The sequence below is a fragment of the Suncus etruscus genome, chromosome 15 (assembly GCF_024139225.1).
Source record: "Suncus etruscus isolate mSunEtr1 chromosome 15, mSunEtr1.pri.cur, whole genome shotgun sequence".
Classification (NCBI taxonomy): domain Eukaryota; kingdom Metazoa; phylum Chordata; class Mammalia; order Eulipotyphla; family Soricidae; genus Suncus; species Suncus etruscus.
In genome coordinates, this window is record NC_064862.1 from 66927185 (window position 1) to 66946596 (window position 19412).

General features: G+C 44.9%; 1 protein-coding gene across 1 annotated transcript; it reads left to right on the top strand.

Moving 5' to 3' along the window:
• Positions 1 to 361: 361 nt before the first annotated feature.
• SUMF2 (sulfatase modifying factor 2) lies at positions 362 to 19090 on the top strand. Its single transcript, XM_049789548.1, has 9 exons — positions 362 to 473; positions 3861 to 4017; positions 8119 to 8233; positions 9259 to 9303; positions 9841 to 9991; positions 11598 to 11653; positions 15707 to 15791; positions 15970 to 16114; positions 18645 to 19090. Exons 1-9 carry the CDS (start codon positions 410 to 412, stop codon positions 18721 to 18723), a joined length of 897 nt encoding a protein of 298 aa, XP_049645505.1. The 5' UTR covers positions 362 to 409; the 3' UTR covers positions 18724 to 19090.
• Positions 19091 to 19412: the final 322 nt, after the last annotated feature.

Genomic DNA, 19412 nt, shown 5'->3' on the forward strand with positions numbered 1-19412 from the left:
TACTCCTTGAAAGTGAAATGTTGCTAAGTTTTGTTATTTTAAGAATGTGGTGGTTGCGTGAGTGTGCAATAAATGTTAATTGAAAATTTTGCTGTGATCTTGCAGTGGTGTCCAGGATATTTAAAATGAGTTCAAATATGAGTAGGAACTAAGTCCAAGTGATCCACAAACTAGTTCGGGGTATGTGGGACGACGGTTCCGAAATAAAATAGGGCTCTTTAAGGGTAGTGACCCTCCTCCCGTCACGTCAAAGCGTTTTCGCCGCCGCCCGTCTATCCCGAGATTCTCGGCCTACGTCAGACCTGCGGCTTCCCGTGGCTTAGCACGCAGGCGCGCGAGAAATGGGCGGGGCGGTGGGGCACATGCGCAGCAGCGTCTCGCGCCTCTTTTCCGTCTGGCTCGTTCCAGCATGGGGTTCTTGCAAAGGCTCGTGTCCCTGCTGACTCTCCTATCTGGTCCGCTGCTCGAACTAGGTCAGTGTGACCACCGAAAGTCCGCCCAATCCCTGCCATTTGCACTCGGCCTCAAGACAGGGGGAAAGAGGTGGAGTGGCTCTGCTTGCTTCCTAATCTGGTTCTGAGAAGCGGAGGCGCCACCCAAAGGTAGCCTACTCAGGATTAGGTAACATCTCAGATCATTGTAACTCACTTCTGGGGTCTTTCTAGCAAAATTAGAGAAAATATACGAGGACACCCTCCTTCGCCCTACCCCTAATCCCCCTCAACGTGCCTTGTAGCCAGTTAAATATTTCCTTGTTAAGTCTTGCATCTTTCTTATTCTCCTATCTTCCCCCTCATGTGATGCCTTTTGTGTTTGGGGGTTCAATTTTGTTTGGGGCCCATATCCAGCGGTGTTCAGGGGTCACTTCTGGCTGACTCTGAACTCTGGAATTACCCCTGGCGGTGCACGGAGTATGGGATGCCAGGATCCGGGTTGGTTGTGTGTAAGGCATACACTACTATCTTGCTCTATCCCTGGTGCATTTTTTTACTTGAGGCCACTGGTGGGTGGCGTTGCTCAGACCACTGGTGATTTGAGGTTGGTGAAAGTGGCCAGATGCAAGACAGAATGCCTGTGTCTTGCCTCCTTTGTTGTACTGTGTATCCTTCACTGTTCCATTTTTAAGTTAATTTAGGCATTTATTAACTTGTATTCAATTTAAATCACAAAAGTCCTACATTCACACAAATAACGTAATTTATCTCCAAAAAGGTTTTTTAGTTCTGATTTGGGACCAAATCTGGCTGTGTTCAGACTTTCTCCCATCCCTCTGCTCAAGGGTCATTTCTAGTCATTCCTGACAGTGCCATAAATGGAACCCAGTGCCTTACCACCTGTACTTCATGGCCTCCATCTAAAAAAAAAGAGTCAACTTATTTACTGAATTAAGGTCAAAGTAAGATCATACATTGCAGGTATGCAGTTTCTTAATTTTATTTTGTTACCGTATTTGCCGACGTATAAGACGACCCCCTAATTTTGCAGCTAAAACATAGGTTTAGGCCTATATTCGCTGTATCAGAGAGAATGTTCCTGTGCTGCAACTGTATGTACTACAGTGAGCCAATCACAACAAGCAAAATCTCAAAGGTTATACTGTCATAGACTTCCTCTCTGACTCTCGCCAATCTGAGTAGGCTTTTGACAGTGTAGATTTGGGTCTAGAACATTGTCTAATTTGCATGCATAAAAAGCCTGCTTGGATTGGCTGAGTTAGAGAGGCGGTCTGAGCAGCCTGGCAGTGATTGGTGCAGGATCGAGTTGGAAAATTCGTTTTGTGGCAATATTCAGACAATTTTCGTTTAGCAGCATATTGAAACATTTTTCGGGATATACTCGGCGTATAAGACGACCCCCGAATTTTGGTTGACTTTTTTTGTTTCAAAAGTCATCTTATACGCCAGAAAATACGGTAGGTTTGCTGTTCTGTAATAGAACTCAAGAGTCTGTACTAGGCTCTACCAGAGCTCTACTAGTGCTCTGCATTAGTGGTTCTCTTTGTTTCGGTTTTGTTTGTTTGTTTGTTTGTTTTATTTCTTTTGGTTTTGGACCACAACCAGCAATGCTCCTGGCTTAGTAATTACTCCTGGCAATACCAGGTAGTACCGGGTGCGAAGGATTGAACCCAGGTCAACTATGATGAGCAAGTCAAGTGCCCTATCCTCTGTACCATTGCTCCAGCCCCTCTTCATTTCCTTTTAATCAAATTTCCTTTATTTTTTTATACCTCTAGGGATATGATTATCTATGAAATGTCAGAATAAGAAGACCAGTGTGTAGTAGGAATTTGAACATAAAAGACCTAAAATTTGTGCCTTTGAGGAATTTAGTAAAAGTAGTGCTAAAGTACTAAGTACTTATAAAGTAGTGCCATCATGCCAGAAAAGTGTGGATTATTAGAAAATATCTGACCTATAAGTAATAGATGTCTTATCCTGCCTCTTGCTCAGTAGTTTTATGCATCTTATCTATTAAATACATAAATATCTATTAAATAAATAATATTAAATCCTTTTAATTATGTGATTTTCAAAGGTAATCAACAGTATTTTTTTTTAATTTTTTTTGGTTTTTGGGTCACACCTGGAAGCACTCAGGGTTACTCCTGGCTCTATGCTCAGAAATCGCTCCTGGCAGGCTCAGGGGACCATATGGGATGCCTGAATTAGAATTTACTCTTCTGCATGCAAGGCAAATGCCTTACCTCCATGTTATCTCTCCGGCTCCAACAGTATTATTTGTAATTATTGTGCATCTGTTCTAGGTGACAAGGATACACTTTCTGGAGTATATGATATGGTGAAAATCATTTAAAGTGAGTTAAACAAATGGAGAGATAAAAACAGAAAAAGCGGGGCCGGGCGGTGGCGCTCGAGGTAAGGTGCCTGCCTTACCTGCGCTAGCCTAGGAGACGGACCGCGGTTCGATCCCCCGGCATCCCATATGGTCCCCCAAGCCAGGAGCGACTTCTGAGCGCATAGTCAGGAGTAACCCCTGAGCGTCACCGGGTGTGGCCCAAAAACCAAAAAAAAAAAAAAAAAAAAAAAAACAGAAAAAGCATATGAGTAGAAATTTGGGTAAAAAGATACTGTTGTATTTCAGTACCTAGTTGAAAAGAAAATTTTTTGTATTTATAACAGGTCAGAAAAAAGACACAGTCATTGAAGACCTGTCATGTGTTCAACATTATATATATATATATATATATATATATATATATTTAATTTATATAGCCATGATCTATGAGTTATCTCCATTTTAGAGGTTAAAAAAATCAAAATTTGGGGGATGAAGTGGTGGCGCAAGTGGTAGGACATTTGCATTGCACACGCTAATATGGTCTCCCAAGCCAGGAGCAATTTCTTAGCGCGTAGCCAGGAGTAACCCTTGAGTGTCACCAGGTGTGGCCCCAAAAGAAACATAAAAAAAAAAAAATCAAAATTTGTATGAATTTGCCTAAATTAAGCAGCCCAATAAGAATTAACTGTCTATAGTTTGGGCCACACTCGGCAGTAATCAAGACTTGGTGGCGCTACATTGCTGATTCCCAAATAAAAAATATTGATTTTTTTTCAAATTATATAATTATAAGTATTATAAATACGAGGCAAAGATTCTCATATATATTCATGGTTTATTAATTTTTTTTGTTTGTTTTTGGTTTTTGGGTCACACCCAGTAGTTCTCAGGGGTTACTCCTGGCTCTGCACTCAGAAATCGCCCCTGGCAGGCACAGGGGACCATATGGGATGCTGGGTTTCAAACCATCATCCTTCTGCATGCAAGACAAACATCTTACCTCCATGCTATCTCTTCAGCCCCTTCATGTATTATTGATGACTCTCTTTTTTTCTCTGCAGGGAATGGGCACACTGCTAATATGGTGCAGCTCTCAGGTGGCAGATTCCAGATGGGAACAAATTCTCCAGATGGCAGAGATGGTGAAAACCCTGTTCGAGAGGTGATAGTAAAACCCTTTGCCATCGATATATTTCCTGTCACCAACAAAGATTTCAGGTATATCAGAAAGACTGGAAACTTTCTTTTCTTTACTTTTCTTTTTTTTTTTTTTTTTTTTTTTTTTTGTGGTTTTTGGGTCACACCCGGCAGTGCTCAGGGGTTTTTCCTGGCTCCATGCTCAGAAATTGCTCCTGGCAGGCACGGGGGGACCATATGGGACGCTGGGATTCGAACCGATGACCTTCTGCATGAAAGGTAAACGCCTTACCTCCATGCTATCTCTAGACTGGAGACTTTCTAAGAGGAAGAAAATCTTTAATCTTAAATCCTAATATCTAAAAAGAATTGGCTCTTAATTGAGGAGACACAGATTGAAGTATAAGAATTGTTGATTAAAAATAAAAAAGAAATGTTGATGGGGTCAGAGCCTACACTAGCCTAGGACGGACCGTATTTTGATCCCCCGGTGTCCCATATGGTCCCCCAAGCCAGGAGTGACTTCTGAGTGCATAGCCAGGAGTAACCCCTGAGCATCACTGGGTGTGGCCCAAAAGCCAAAAAAAAAAAAAAGAAGAAGAAGAAGAAGAAGAAATATTGATTACCCCTCAGCTCCTTTGACCCAGTAGCTCTTACTCTTAAATTTTTGACTTAGGGGCAGGAGAGGTGGCGCTAGAGGTAAGGTGTCTGCCTTGCAAGCACTAGCCTGAGATGGACCAGGGTTAGATCCCCTGGCGTCCCATATGGTCCCCTCAACCAGGGGCGATTTTTGAGCACATAGCCAGGAGTAACCCCTGAGCATCAAACAGCTGTGCCCCCTGCCCAAAAATAAATTTTTCTTTTTGACTTAAGGGGCCGGAACAATAGCAAAACGGGTAGAGCATTTTCATTGTACCTAGGTCCAATCTCCAACATCCTATATGGTCCCCTAAGCTTGCCAGGAGTGATTTCTGAGCTCAGAGCCTCAGTAACACCAGAACTACTACCAGGTGTGGCTCCAAAACCAAAAATCAAAAAACAATTTTTACTTAAGATGGGACAAAGAGGGGCCGGGCGGTGGCGCTAAAGGTAAGGTGCCTGCCTTGCCTGCACTAGCCTTGGACGGACCGCGGTTCGATCCCCCGGTATCCCATATGGTCCCCCAAGCCAGGAGCAACTTCTGAGCACATAGCCAGGAGTAACCCCTGAGCGTTACCGGGTGTGACCCAAAAACCAAAAAAAAAAAAAAAAAAAAAAAGATGGGACAAAGAAAAGAAGAAGAAGAAGGGGCCGGGCGGTGGCGCTGGAGGTAAGGTGCCTGCCTTGCCTGCGCTAGCCTAGGATGGACCGCGGTTCGATCCCCCGGCGTCCCATATGGTCCCCCAAGAAGCCAGGAGCAACTTCTGAGCGCATAGCCAGGAGTAACCCCTGAGTGTCACAGGGTGTGGCCCAAAAAAAAAGAAGAAAAAGAAGTACAAAAACAAGCAAATTTGGTGGAAATTATTGTTTCTCGAATAAGGTTATTAAGTCATTGTCAAAAGATTTAGTAAGCTCTTGTTGCTAACTGACCATTCTGTTTTTTCTATTATATCTGAATATTAAGTGACTTTATCTACACATTGACATCTAAATCGGTGTGTTTCTATGAGGATGACAGTATTTTTTTGTTGTTTGTTTGTTTTGGGGTCACACCTGGCAGGCTTGGGGGACCATATGGGATGCCGGGATTCGAACCACCGTCCTTCTGCATGCAAGACAAATGACCTACCTCCATGCTATCTTTCCGGCCCTGGGGATGACAGTATTAAACAAAAATGAAGTTGTGGAGCCAGATAGATAGCATAGCAGTAGAGCATTTGCCTTGCGCGTAGCCGACCCAGGATAGACGGTGATTCGAATACCGGCATCCCATATGGTCCCCTGAGCATGCCAGGAGCAGTTTTTGAGCCCAGAGCCAGGAGTATCCCCTGAGCACTGCCGAGTGTAACCCAAAAAAAAGTTTGCCTCCACATGGTCCAGGAATTCACGGCATTATTGCTGATAATGCAGCTTTTGTGGGACGTGTGTTTTGGCTGCCAGGTCTGTAAGAAGTATGAAAATTCAGGGGGAGGGTGTCCATACTCACTCCAAAAATGTCCTGATTATATCATACAAATACTAGCATATCTGGAATTTGTTCAGATTGGTATCTGCAGAATCATAGAGGAGTGGTGGAGCATGGCTATTGGCAAAGTGGTGATTATGGATGCATTAGACATGACTTCAGCAGGGTGGGACTTGGCCCACTTTCTCCTCCAGAAATTGCCAGCTTTCAGCTGTGTGCCCTGTTGATTATTCACAGCTTGATTTATATCTCTTTTGAGAACAGAATGAGTCTATGGAACTGCCTGGGTGTAGACATGTCAACTGCATTTGTGGGCTTGATTATGGCTGCCATGTCTTCTGAAAGTACGAGATGGCAGGGGAGAGTGCCCATACTCATCCCAAAAAAGTCCTGGTGAGGGGCCAGAGTGATAGCACAGTGAGTAGGGTTCTTTTTTTTTTTTTTTTTTTTTGTGTGTGTAGGGTTTTTGTCTTGCACACAGCTGACCTGTGTTTGGTCTCTAGTATCCCATACGGTCCCCTAAGCCTGCCAGGAGTGATTTCTGAACAGAACCAGATATAAACCCTGGAGTGGCCCAAAAACAAAACAGAAGTGCTGGTGATAACAGCCCAACTAACTACCAGCAGTTTGGTCAGATTGGTGTTTCTGCATTCCTCATGAGGAATGGTGAAGCTGGGCCATAAGCCAAGCCTGGAGTACATGTTTTGATTGCAAATGCCACAGACCATTCTTATTTGACTCAGTTTCTTTGATTTGTTAGATGGAGATAATAACTTCTTATTGGACTACCTTATATGACCATTGTGAGATCATGAAAGTGGTAAAGACCTTTCAGAAAAGAAATGTATTTTGGGGATGGAGCGGTGAGGTTTCTGTCTTGCCGGCACTAGCCTAGGATGAACTGCGATTCGATCCCCCTGCTTCCCATATGGTCCCCCAAGCCAGGAGCGATTTCTAGGAGCATAGCCAGGAGTAACCCCTGAGTGTCATGGGGTGTGACCCAAAAAACAAAACGAAACAAAAAAATAGAAAAGAAATGTATTTCTTTGCTCATTTGTTTAGTGGCATGGGGGAAATTGGAAAGCTGGTTAATGGTTCTGCTCTGACTCTTTTTTTGATTAGCATAATGGCTAAATTTCTAAAACAATATTAATTTACTGTATGTGAATTACACATACAGCAAAAGATTCTCTCAACCTCATTTAGGACTGGAGAGATAATACATGCAACCAGCCTTGGTTTTATCCCTGGCACTAAATACAGCTCCTCTGAGCACAGAGCCAGGAGTATCCTGGCTACCTACCACTGTGGGGTATAGCCCTGAATGCTAAAATTGAAAATAAAACAAGTCACATGGCAAGAGTGGCAGAGGAGCAGCTCAGGCCAATTACTGTGGGTTGGGACCAACCATGGCCTCAGACCTACAATAAAATTCAAAGAAACAGGAAATTGGGTTTTTTGAAATAAAATTTGACTTTTAAATAATGACAAGATGTTCTAAATGTTTTACACCCTCTGTGTACCAGTCAGCATCTTGGAGGACAAGTCCCACTTGTAAGACTATTTCTTCCCTTTAGTTGGTTCTCAGCTTGCAGCTCTATGAGTCTGTCTTCTTTATTCTTTCCCAAGACTTTACCTAGACCCTGATTTATGTTCCATGGTTGTTCCAGGCCCTGTTTCTTGACCTTGTGCCATGCAAATATAACTTTTCATTTGTGTGCTAGGACAGCAACAGATGTAAAAAGAAAATCTGTTTAGGGTCTTGGCAGTACCACGACAGATATTTGCTTTGCACACTGCTGGCCCAGGTTTAATCCCCAACACCCCACATGGTTCCCCCAAGCCTGCCAGGAATGATCCCTGAGTACAGAACCAGAGTAACCCCTGAGCACCGCTGGTTGTTGCCCCAAAACAAAACAAAAGAACTGTTCAAGCTTTCACGGTAGTTCCTTGACCTTCAGGAAAACTTGGTGCTATGTGACTCGAAGGACAAGGCTATAAATTTTATAGAGCAGGAGAAGATAAGGATGGAAAACAGAGTCTTCTCAGCTGAACCAGGTGAAATCTTTCTTTTTCAGGGAGTTTGTCAGGGAGAAAAAGTACAAGACAGAGGCCGAGATGTTTGGGTGGAGCTTTGTCTTTGAGGACTTGGTCTCTGAAGAACTTAGAAACAAAGCAAACCAGCACATGAAGGTGAGAAAATCAGACTCGGTGCTGCTAGCCTGTGAGATATGAATTCACTTTGGCCACAAGAGAGAAACAAATCCAAAAGGTGGAAGCAGGAGAGATAGTATAATGGGTTGGTAATGAGTTGAGAACTTTGCCTGCTTACCTCCATGGAATATTCGGGTTTGATCTCCAGCACTGCGTGTGGTGCCCTAAGCCCTGCCAGGAGTGACCATTGAGTGCAGAGCCAAAAGTAAGCAAGCTTTGAGCACTGCCAGTTGTGTCACACACACACAAACACACACACACACACACACACACACACACACACACACACACACACACACACAGAAATGTGGAGAACAGATGGAAACAAGTAGAAACCCAACCTAGAAGTTTCAAATTAACTTGTATGGGAAGTCAACATTGGGTTGATTCCACAGATACCCTGCTAAAACACCCAAAATTTAGCCTGAACTGGAGGCAAACCTCTCTCTGACCAGGTTGTTTTGGCGAGGAGATTAGGAGACATCTTGTTAGGATCTCTTGCAAGACAAATTCCCTAACTCCTGCTTTATCTGTCAAGCCCTCGAGATATCACACTCTAAGGCCAGGAGGGAGCTCAGTAAGCCTGCGTACATGGTATCCCATTCCCCAGCATTGCATGCGTGGTCTCCTGAGCACTGGGAGCAATCAAGAAGCTTAGAGATGGGAGTAGATCCTAAGAACTACTGGGTTTGGCCCCCAAATGAAAAGATAAAAGGAGGAGCCAGAGACATAGCACAGCGGCGTTTGCCTTGCAAGCAGCCAATCCAGGGCCTAAGGTGGTTGGTTCGAATCCTGGCGTCCTGTGCCTGCCAGGAGTTATTTCTGAGCAGATAGCTAGGAGTAACCTCTGAGCACCGCCAGGTGTGCCCCCCCCCCAAAAAAAAAAAAAAGATAAAAGGAAATTCACTGGCAGCCCCACTTAGATCATTAGCGTCTCAGACCAAAGTCTGGAAGGTGCTATGTGGAGTTAGGGCATCTCGTAATCATGCTCTTGTCTTTCACAGTCTGTTCTCTGGTGGCTTCCTGTGGAAAGGGCATTCTGGAGGCAGGTAAGTGTTGCTTCCACCATCTCTTTGGCTTTGTTCAATTATTCTGGAGGCTTTGACTTCCCTAGTTCTTAGCCCCTTCAGAAATGCTTGGTATAATTTGGATGATAGTGGAGCCGGAGAGATAGCACAATGGTAGGGCATTTGCCTTGCAAGCTGCCAATCCAGGACAGACGATGGTTCAAATCCCAGCATCCCATATGGTCCCTCGTGCCTCCCAGGAGCAATTTCTGAGCACAGAGCCAGGAGTAACCCCTGAGTGCCACCGGGTTTGACCCCCCCCCCAAAAAATTTTTTTTTTAATGGTAGTACATTTTCAGGAAAATACCCAAGCAAACTTGCTTCCTCTACCCTAATTCCTTTTTCCAGTCCATTCTATTTCTCCCTTAAAGTTTTAGTTGGTTGACTCTTGACCTCTTACTAGACTCTCTTCCAACTTCCTTGCTCCATCTAAAAGCTGAACTCAGGTACCATCAGCCTCCTTCCCTTCACCTCCCTTGAACTCCCAGAAACTTGTCTCACATCACTTTTGGTTATCAGCCTGCAGGTCCTGGCTCTGGCATCCGAGAAAAACTAGAGTTCCCTGTGGTACATGTGAGCTGGAATGACGCTCATGCTTACTGTGCTTGGCAGAGGAAGAGGCTACCCACCGAAGAGGAGTGGGAATTTGCTGCCCGAGGAGGATTGACTGGTACAGATAAGCCAAGCCAATGTTTCTTTATTCTTCTTTCTGTCTAAGGAGGCTTTTAAGGTTGGAAGAAATTTTGCTCCTTGAGTAGCAGTTCTTTGTTCTCAGAAATTGTATAAATCGGGAGCCACAGCAAAAGAATAGGGGCCACACTGGTAGGATGAAGGGTTACAGAAAAGACACAAAATTACAATGGACGGGCCGGAGAGATAGCATGGAGGTAAGGCATTTGCCTTTCATGCAGAAGGTCATCGGTTTGAATCCCGGCGTCCCATATGGTCCCCCATGCCTGCCAGGAGCAATTTCTGAGCATGGAGCCAGGAATAACCCCTGAGCACTGCCGGGTGTGACCCAAAAACCACAAAAAAAAAAAAAAAATTACAATGGACTATAGCCAGAAACCAGTAGAGAAACATGCTCTAGAACAGTGCTTAAATTTAAGTGTTTATGGGCCATTGAGTTTCATTTTTACTCTATCTCAGATCAGTGCTTCTGTAAAATACAAGACTACTTAAATCAGAGGGCACACTCCCGGCCTATGCATTCAGATCCTGACACCACATGGCATCCAGTCATTACCAGGTGTGACCTCTGCATTACAACAAATGTTGCCAACTGAAAAACTTGATTATGAACACAGTGGGGAAAAAAATAGGGGGCTAGACAGGAGAGAGTGCAGCAGGCAGGGCACTTGCCTTGCATGTGACTGATCCGGGTTTGATTCCAGCATCCCAAACACCTCCAGAAGTAATTCAGGGTTAGGAGTAATTCCTGGGTCATCACTGGTTGGGACCCAAAAACAAAACAATCACTATTTTTGGATCCAAGTTGTAGTTCAGTAGCAGAGCCTCGCAGTCATAACCTACAAATAGTCACACACCCTGAACTGTTCGAATATTGGAGGTACCTAAATAATGTTGTACAAGTGATAAATGAAGCTGTTTCTCCAGTCTGTGTCCATTTTTTGATATTTGGACCACACATGACTATCTATATTCAGGGCATATTTCTGGCTCTGTCCTAAGGAATCACTTCTGACTCTGTTCTGGAAACCATAAGTGGTACCAGGGATTGAGTCTGGTTGACTGCATGCGAGGTTGACTTACCACTGTTCTCTTCTCAGCTGGAACCCTTGCTGGCCTCAATCTAACTTCATTTAAACTAGTTTTTCTTTGTTTCCTTTCATTTTACTCAAAAACTCATAACAGGGGCCAGAGTGGTAGGGCATTTGCCTTGCATACCCCCAACCCAGGACAGACCCAGGTTCATACCATATGGTCCCCTTAGCCCGCCAGGGGAGATTTCTAAGCACAGAGCCAGGAGTGAGCCCTGAGTGTCACTGGGTGTGACACCTCCCCCCTCAAAAACAAACTCGTAACAGTTTACATACTGGTGTTGGTCATAACCATACTGGAATAGTCCAGCTTTGAAGGAAACTGAGAAGTCAGGGACTCCCAGTCATACACTGAGAATGACTGGATCTGGGAAAGTAAATATTCTTTCTTTTCTCCTTATATTTCAGCTTCCTTTTGATCCTCTATTCTTAACTCTTTCCCTTCTTCCCCAGTTTACCTCTCTTTCCTCTTCTGTCTCCTTGTCCTCCTGTCAGGTCAGATCTACCCATGGGGAAACCATTTCCAGCAAAACCGCACCAACCTATGGCAGGTAAGACATACTTTTGCATTTTTCTTTTTCTTTTTTTTTTTTTTTTTTTTTTTTTTGTTTTTGGGCCACACCCGGCGGCGCTCAGGGGTTACTCCTGGCTGTCTGCTCAGAAATAGCTCATGGCAGGCACGGGGGACCATATGGGACACCGGGATTCGAACCAACCACCTTTGGTCCTGGATCGGCTGCTTGCAAGGCAAACACCGCTGTGCTATCTCTCCGGGCCCTGCATTTTTCTTTTTGACTTTTTTTATTTTGGGCTACAGCTGGCAGTGATCAGCATATTACTCCTAGTAGTGCTTGGGGTACCATATATATAGGATTCTAGGAATCAAACCCCAATCAGCTACACACAAGGCAAGTGTCTTCCCTTGGATGTGCTACTGGATGTGGCCCAAACACCCCCCCCAAATAAATAAATAAATAAATAAATAAATAAATAAATAAATAAATAAATAAATAAAATGTAAAAAGACTAGGATCTGGAGCAATAATACAGCAGGAAAGGGGCTTGCCTTGAACACAGCCAAGTCAGGTTTGATCCCCAGCATCCCATATGGTTCCCCAAGCCCTGCCATTGTTAATGATTTGTTCAAGACCAGATGCAACAGAACTGTGGTGGTGGCAGGGAAGTTCTGAATTTTAAATCTGTGACAATGTGTGGATGTGCAAAGGAGTGCAGAAGCCTGAACTAAGTGGAAGGGAACTCAAAGAAACCATGCACGTGTGCTCCGTGGGCCCATACATATGGTCCCTGCATGCATATCACCTGCATCTCCCCCCTGATATGTGGACTTTCTTTTTTGTTTGTTTTTTGTTTTGGGGCTATACCTGGGGGATCATATGGAATGTCAGGAATTGAACTTGGTTGGTCCCAGGTTGGTAGTATGCAAGGCAGTATGCAAGGCAAACGCCCTACCGATGTGCTGTTATGGCACCTGACGTGGACTTTCCTATTTCCATGCTTGACTGTGTACTGGGGTTGACTCTCCACCTTTAGGGAAGCCTGCACTTTCTCTGAATATCTTTCTCTCTTTTTTTTTTATCCTCTTTCTCCCTTTCCTCAGTACCTTCTATTTGTTGTTGTTGTTTTGTTGTTGTTTTTGGGTCACACCTGGCAGCATTCGTGTTACTCCTGGCTCTGCATTCAGAAATTGCTCCTGGCAGACTCAGGAGGACTATATGGGATGCCAGGATTCAAACTACCTTCGTCCTGGGCGACTGCGTGGAAGGTGAACGCCCTACTGCTGTGCTATCTCTCCGGCCCCACCTCAGTACCTTTTAATAAAACCTGTTTTTACTTAAAAAAAAAAAAAAAAAAAGGCAACCAAATAGTAGAGGCATGTTTGAGAAAATGGCAGGATTGATAAATAATTCATGAATTCCCACTTGAACTCAGGGTGGTAGTGTTATAGAACAGATAATAGGCATTTTAGGAATCAGAGGAATTGAACTTGATCATTTTAGGGGCTGGAGTGATAAATAGCACAGCAGATAGAACATTTTAGAATTGACTTAGTTTGGGGGCCAGAGAGATAGCATGGAGGTAAGGCGTTTGCCTTGCATCCAGAAGGATGGTGGTTGGAATCCCAGCATCCCATATGGTCCCTTGAGCCTGCCAGGGGCGATTTCTGAGCATAGAGCCAGGATTACCGTATTTTCCAGTGTATAAGATGACTTTTGAAACAAAAAAAGTCAACCAAAAATCGGGGGTCGTCTTATACGCTGAGTATATCCTGAAAAATGTTTCAATATGTCGCTAAACGAAAATTTTCTGAATATTGCCACAAAACGAATTTTTCAACTCGATCCTGCACCAATCACTGCAAGGCTGCTCAGACCGCCTTTCTAACTCAGCCAATCCAAGCAGGCTTTTTATGCATGCAAATTAGACAATGTCTGGCCCCGAATCTACACTGTCAAAAGCCTGCTCAGATTGGCCAGAGTCAGAGAGGAAGTCTATGACAGCATAACCTCTGAACCTTTGCTTGTTGTGATTGGCTCACTGTGGTACATACAGCTGCAGCACAGGAACGTTCTGTCTGAACAGCAAATATAGTCCTAACCCTATGTTTTAACTGCAAAATTAGGGGGTCGTCTTATATGCCCAGTCGTCTTATATACCCAGTGGTCTTATACGCCGGCAAATACGGTAACTACTGAGCGATGTGGGTGTGACCCAAAAAAAGAATTGACTTAGTTTAAAGTGTCCTTGGGACATATGCTCATACAAAGGTTGGTGATTAAGACAGAGGTCAGAGCAAGTGATCAGGAAACTCCCTGATCTAGCCCCTAGGGCTAGCAAGCCTCTGAGTCTTTTATTTATTTATTTGGTTTTTGAGTCATACCTGGCTATGCGCTCAGAAATCGCTCCTCTTGGGCCGGAGTTTGTTTGCCTTGCACACAGATGGTGGTTTGAATCCGAGCATCCCATATGGTCCCCCATGCCTGCCTCTTCTTCTGCTCAGAAGAGTCAGAAGAGCACAGAGCCAGGAGTAACCCCCGAGCGCTGCCAGGTGTGACCCCCAAAAAAAAGAAAGAGGAAGGAAGGAAATAGATAAATGAATTGATTGATTGATTAATTAATTAGTAGCTCCTAGCAGGCATGGGGGATCATATGGTATGCTGGGATTCAAACTACCATCTATCTGTTTGAATCTGCTGCATGCATGGCCCTACCACTGTGCTATCAATCTGGCCTCCTCTGAGCAAATTTTAATGAGACTAAACAGTTCAATTCCATCAGCAAATATAGATGTGTTTTTTTAAGAATCTTAGTAATAAAAGGAATATTGGGACTGGGGCAGGTAGGGCATTCGCCTTGCACATAGCCAACTTCAGTTCAATCCCAGCACCTCATATAGTTCCCCAAACCCACCAAGAGTGATCCCTGAATACAGAACCAGGAATAAGAATGAGCCCTGAACAGCACTGGGTATGGCCCAAATCACCCCTGCTAAAAACAACATAAAAGGAGAATGGGCTAGAGCAATAGTAAAGTATATGAGGCTCTTTGAACATAGCCAACCTGAGTTTGATCCCCAGGACCCCAAGCACGACCAGGAGTGATCCCTGAGAGCAGAGCGAGGAGTAAGCCACTAGGACCACTGGGTGTGACACCACCACCACTTTCCCACAATAAAAAAAAGGGCAGAAGATGGACCTGGAGAGATAGCACAGCGGCGTTTGCCTTGCAAGCAGCCGATCCAGGACCAAAGGTGGTTGGTTCGAATCCTGGTGTCCCATATGGTCCCCCGTGCCTGCCAGGAGCTATTTCTGAGCAGACAGCCAGGAGTAACCCCTGAACACCACCAGGTGTGGCCCAAAAACCAAAAAAAAAAAGGCAGAAGATGCAGAAAGTTGTCAGGAGAGACTGTTGGTGGGAAGAGGAAGGAGATCCTACCACACAGCATGAAGGAAGGTAGGAGAGTTTCTTCCCAAAGTACCATGGAAATGGTCCAGTCAGAAGGGTGTAGTGCAGCTGGAGTAATAACGCAACAGGTAGGGCATTTGTTTTGCACGTGACTGACCCGGGTTCGATCACCAGCATCCCATATGATCCCCCAAGCCTGCCAGGAGCAATTTCTGGTGGTTTTTTTTTTGTTTGTTTGTTTGTTTTTGGTTTTTGGGCCACATCCGGCAGTGCTCAGGGGTTACTCCTGGCTGTCTGCTCAGAAATAGCTCCTGGCAGGCACAGGGGACCATATGAGACACCGGGATTCAAACCAACCACCTTTGGTCCTGGATTGGCTGCTTGCAAGGCAAATGCCGCTGTGCTATCTCTCCGGGCCCGCCAGAAGCAATTTCTGAGTGAAGAATCAGGAGTAACCTCTGAGCGCTGCCAGATATGTGGCCCAAAAAACAAAACAACAACGTAAATGAAGGTAATGGTGAAGGATATGAGACATGAGGCAACGGACTTAGGAGCTCAGGATAGGAATCCAATAACTATTCTATTCCCTTCCTACTATCCCACATGAGAAAGTTTGATCTTGGTGTTCCTGTGGACAAAAAGGAATGGCAAATCTTTGAGCCTAAATTTCTTCTTTTCAGGGAAAGTTCCCCAGAGGTGACAAGGCTGAGGATGGATTCCATGGAATCTCCCCAGTGAATGCTTTCCCCCCACAGAATGCCTATGGTAAGATTGCTCACAAGTTGTTGTCAATATCCACAGATTGACTGATGGAATCATTCTTTCTGAAAAGACGAGGAAAAGAGAAACCCTAGTGGAACATTGTTCAGTGGGGCTTTTGAAGGACAGAAGAGGTGGGTGTGTGGTGCTTCTCCAGGAGACTAACTTGTCTGCTGTCCCACAGGGATCTATGACCTCATGGGCAACGTGTGGGAGTGGACAGCTTCCTCCTATCAGAATGCTAACCAGGACATGCGTGTCCTCCGGGGGGCATCCTGGATTGACACAGCAGATGGCTCTGCCAATCATCGGGCCCGCGTTACCACCAGGTAAGGATTGTGTAGCTGGGGCCTGTGGCCTGGCCTCCCAGAACACAGATGGTACCAGAACTGGTATTTATACGTCTTACTGCCAGTTCCACCACAAACTGTAGCTAGAGAAAATAAAGCAAGTAACACGGGCCCGGAGAGATAGCACAGCGGTGTTTGCCTTGCAAGCAGCCGATCCAGGACCAAAGATGGTTGGTTCGAATCCCCGTGTTCCATATGGTCCCCCGTGCCTGCCAGGAATAACCCCTGAGCAACGCCGGGTGTGGCCCAAAAACCAAAAAAAAAAAAGCAAGTAACAATTTGAAAAGCAGAAGAGCCCAACACAACTTGTGCTTTTTCTTTCTTTTCTTTTTGGGTCACAACCAGTGATACTCAGGGATTATTCCTAGCTCTGCACTCAGGAGTCATTCCTGGTTGTACATGGTTGGGGATTGAGCCCAGGTCAGCCACATACAAGGCAAATACTCTCCCTGCTGTACTGTCACTCTGACCCCATTTATCTTTTCTTGCTAGCTTTTAACTCCAAGGGAAATTTTGTATCCAGCATCTTAATTATTTGAGTTTCTTCTCTTGTCCTCATTATTAGGCATGGTGAAAGAAGAAAGAAAGTATAATGTTTAATTTAGAAGGTTATGGACAATCATGGATATACTGACTTTTTTGTTTGTTTTGTTTTGTTTTTGTTTTTGGCCCACATCTGGTGATACTCAGGGGTTACTCCTGGCTATGCACTCAGAAATCGCTCCTGGCTTGGAGGACCATATGAGATGCCAGGGATCAAATCTAGGTCCGTCCTGGATTAGCTATGTCCAAGGCAAACGCCATACCACTGCGCTATTGCTCAGGTCCCAGATATACTGACTTTTGAAACTAGCTGGGCACATGAAAAATCATTTTCCACCACCATCTTGTTTAGAATCAAGGATAAATAAGTGGAATGGAGAGATAGCACAGTGGTAGAGTGTTTGCCTTGCATTAAGCCGACCCAGGATGGACCTGGATTCTTTTTTTTTTTTTGGTTTTTGGGCCACACCCGGCAGTGCTCAGGGGTCACTCCTGGCTGTCTGCTCAGAAATAGCTCCTGGCAGGCACGGGGGACCATATGGGACACCGGGATTGGAACCAACCACCTTTGGTCCTGGATCGGCTGCTTGCAAGGCAAACGCCGCTGTGCTATCTCTCTGGGCTGGGCCGGACCTGGATTCTATTTCTAGCATCCCATATGGTCCCCTGAGACTGCCAGGAGCAATTTCTGAGCACAGAGCCAGGAGTAACCCCCGAGCACTGCCGGATGTGGCCCAAAAACCAAAACAAAAAGGATAAATGAACTCATTTTACACAGATGGGGACACCAAATTGTGGAGTTCCAGGATCCCAAGGATTCTTTTTTGTTTGGTTTGGTTTGGTTTTTGATTTTGGGCCATACCTGGGCATGCAAGGCAGATAACTTAGTACTTGCGCCACCACTCCAGCCCTTTGATTTTATTTTTTGATTTTGGGCCTCATCTGGCAGTGTTCAGGGGTTACTCCTGGCTCTGTGCTCAGAAATTGCTCCTGGCAGGCTGGGGGGACTATTTGGGATGGCGGGGATTAAACCTGGGTTGGCTGAGTGCAAGGCAAATGCCCTACTGCTATACTATCGCTCTGCACTGCCCCCTTGGAGGATTCTATACTTTGCTCATTGGTATTTTGATTTTTTTTTCCTGCAAGTCCTACTCTTGAATCCCATAAAGACTGGAGAGGCCTCAAGGTGTCAGATTTACTTGTTATCTTGAGCCCCTAGTTTTTCTTTTTTGTTGTTGTATAAAGCACAGTAATAAAACTATCCTTCTTGGAAACCAGGTCTGCTGCTGATTTGGTGATGCTGTGAGGGCAGTGGTAGGCCTAGGATAGATCATGCAATTCTTCCTTGTGTCTGATTCTAGCTCAGTGAACTGCTGGACAAACCTTGTTTTCCAGTACTATAGGCAGTTGCATATATAGGAAGAACATCAGGAAAGTGCTTTGGAAAGTGAAGTGCTACGTGGTGCCATAGTATTCTTATTTTTCTCAGAGAGGTGTTTTTCCAACCAGTTATTCTAGGGTATTAGCTACTCTTTTTCTTGCTGTCTATGAACCACTCTCCAGACCACTCTCACCACAGTCTACCCTTTCCCCATGGTCCATGATGGGTTTTTTTCTTTCTGTTTTGTTTTGGGGCCATATTGTGTGTCAGTGGTCCCAGTTTATTTATGGCTCTGTGCTCAGGGATCACTCTTAGCAGTGATCCAGGGGATCATATATGGTGCAGGGGTTTGAATTAGGGTTGTCACAGCAAGAATGTTAACTCAGTACTTTTGCTCCAGCCATCCACAGTCTATTCGTGTCCCCTTTCCTCAGGAGTAGCACACGTTTAGCACGTGTCTATACCAGGCTACCCTCTTTAGATCTTAGGATCTGCAGACCATAGAGGACTGAGCAAGAAATTAGTAAGGCATCACGCTTTTTTTTTCTCAAATTTGTTCATTTTCCTTTCCTTCTCTGGTTTCAGGATGGGCAACACTCCAGACTCAGCTTCAGACAACCTAGGTTTCCGCTGTGCTTCTGATGCAGGCCGACAAGAGTTGTGAGCAGCCACGCAGGGTCCCTGTGTCCCTCCTTGGCCATACTCCAAATAGTCAGTCTCTGAATTCTCAGAGATGAGAATGTCTCAGACATGACCTCACTTTCGCCCATCCCTCGAAGTGGCCCCTCTCATCAAGAGGGAGAGGACTCTGACCTTGAACAAGAGGCCTGACTCACTGGTTGTGGCTGGGAGCTATGTGTTCCTCTTAGATGTCAAATATTAACTGTACAGATTTTCTCAAGGCAGGATTTTCTTTTCCCAGAAGATTTCTGGGAAAGGAAAATTCTTTCATTGGCCTTATTTGTATATATACTTCTGAAGGACTCTCGTTTTCAGAATCTAACACATAGTACAGGTACTTTATTCTTTTATTTGTGTTTTGAGACCCACCTCGTGATGCTCAGAAGGTATACCTCTCTTTGTGCTCAGGAATTATTTCTGATGGTGCTCAGGAGATCATACGGGATGCTGGGTTGAACCTGAGTCAGCTACATGCAAGGCAAATACCCTCCCCGCTGTAACATCATTCCAGTCCCACTACAGGTGATTTAAGTCAGGACCAGGGGTGTAACTTAAGTGGTAGATCACTTGCATGTGCAAGATCCTGGTCCACAACATTTCATTCCATCTACCATCACCAGCCCTACACACATACACACCAAGTACCACTGGGTATAGCTCTAGTGACTCTCA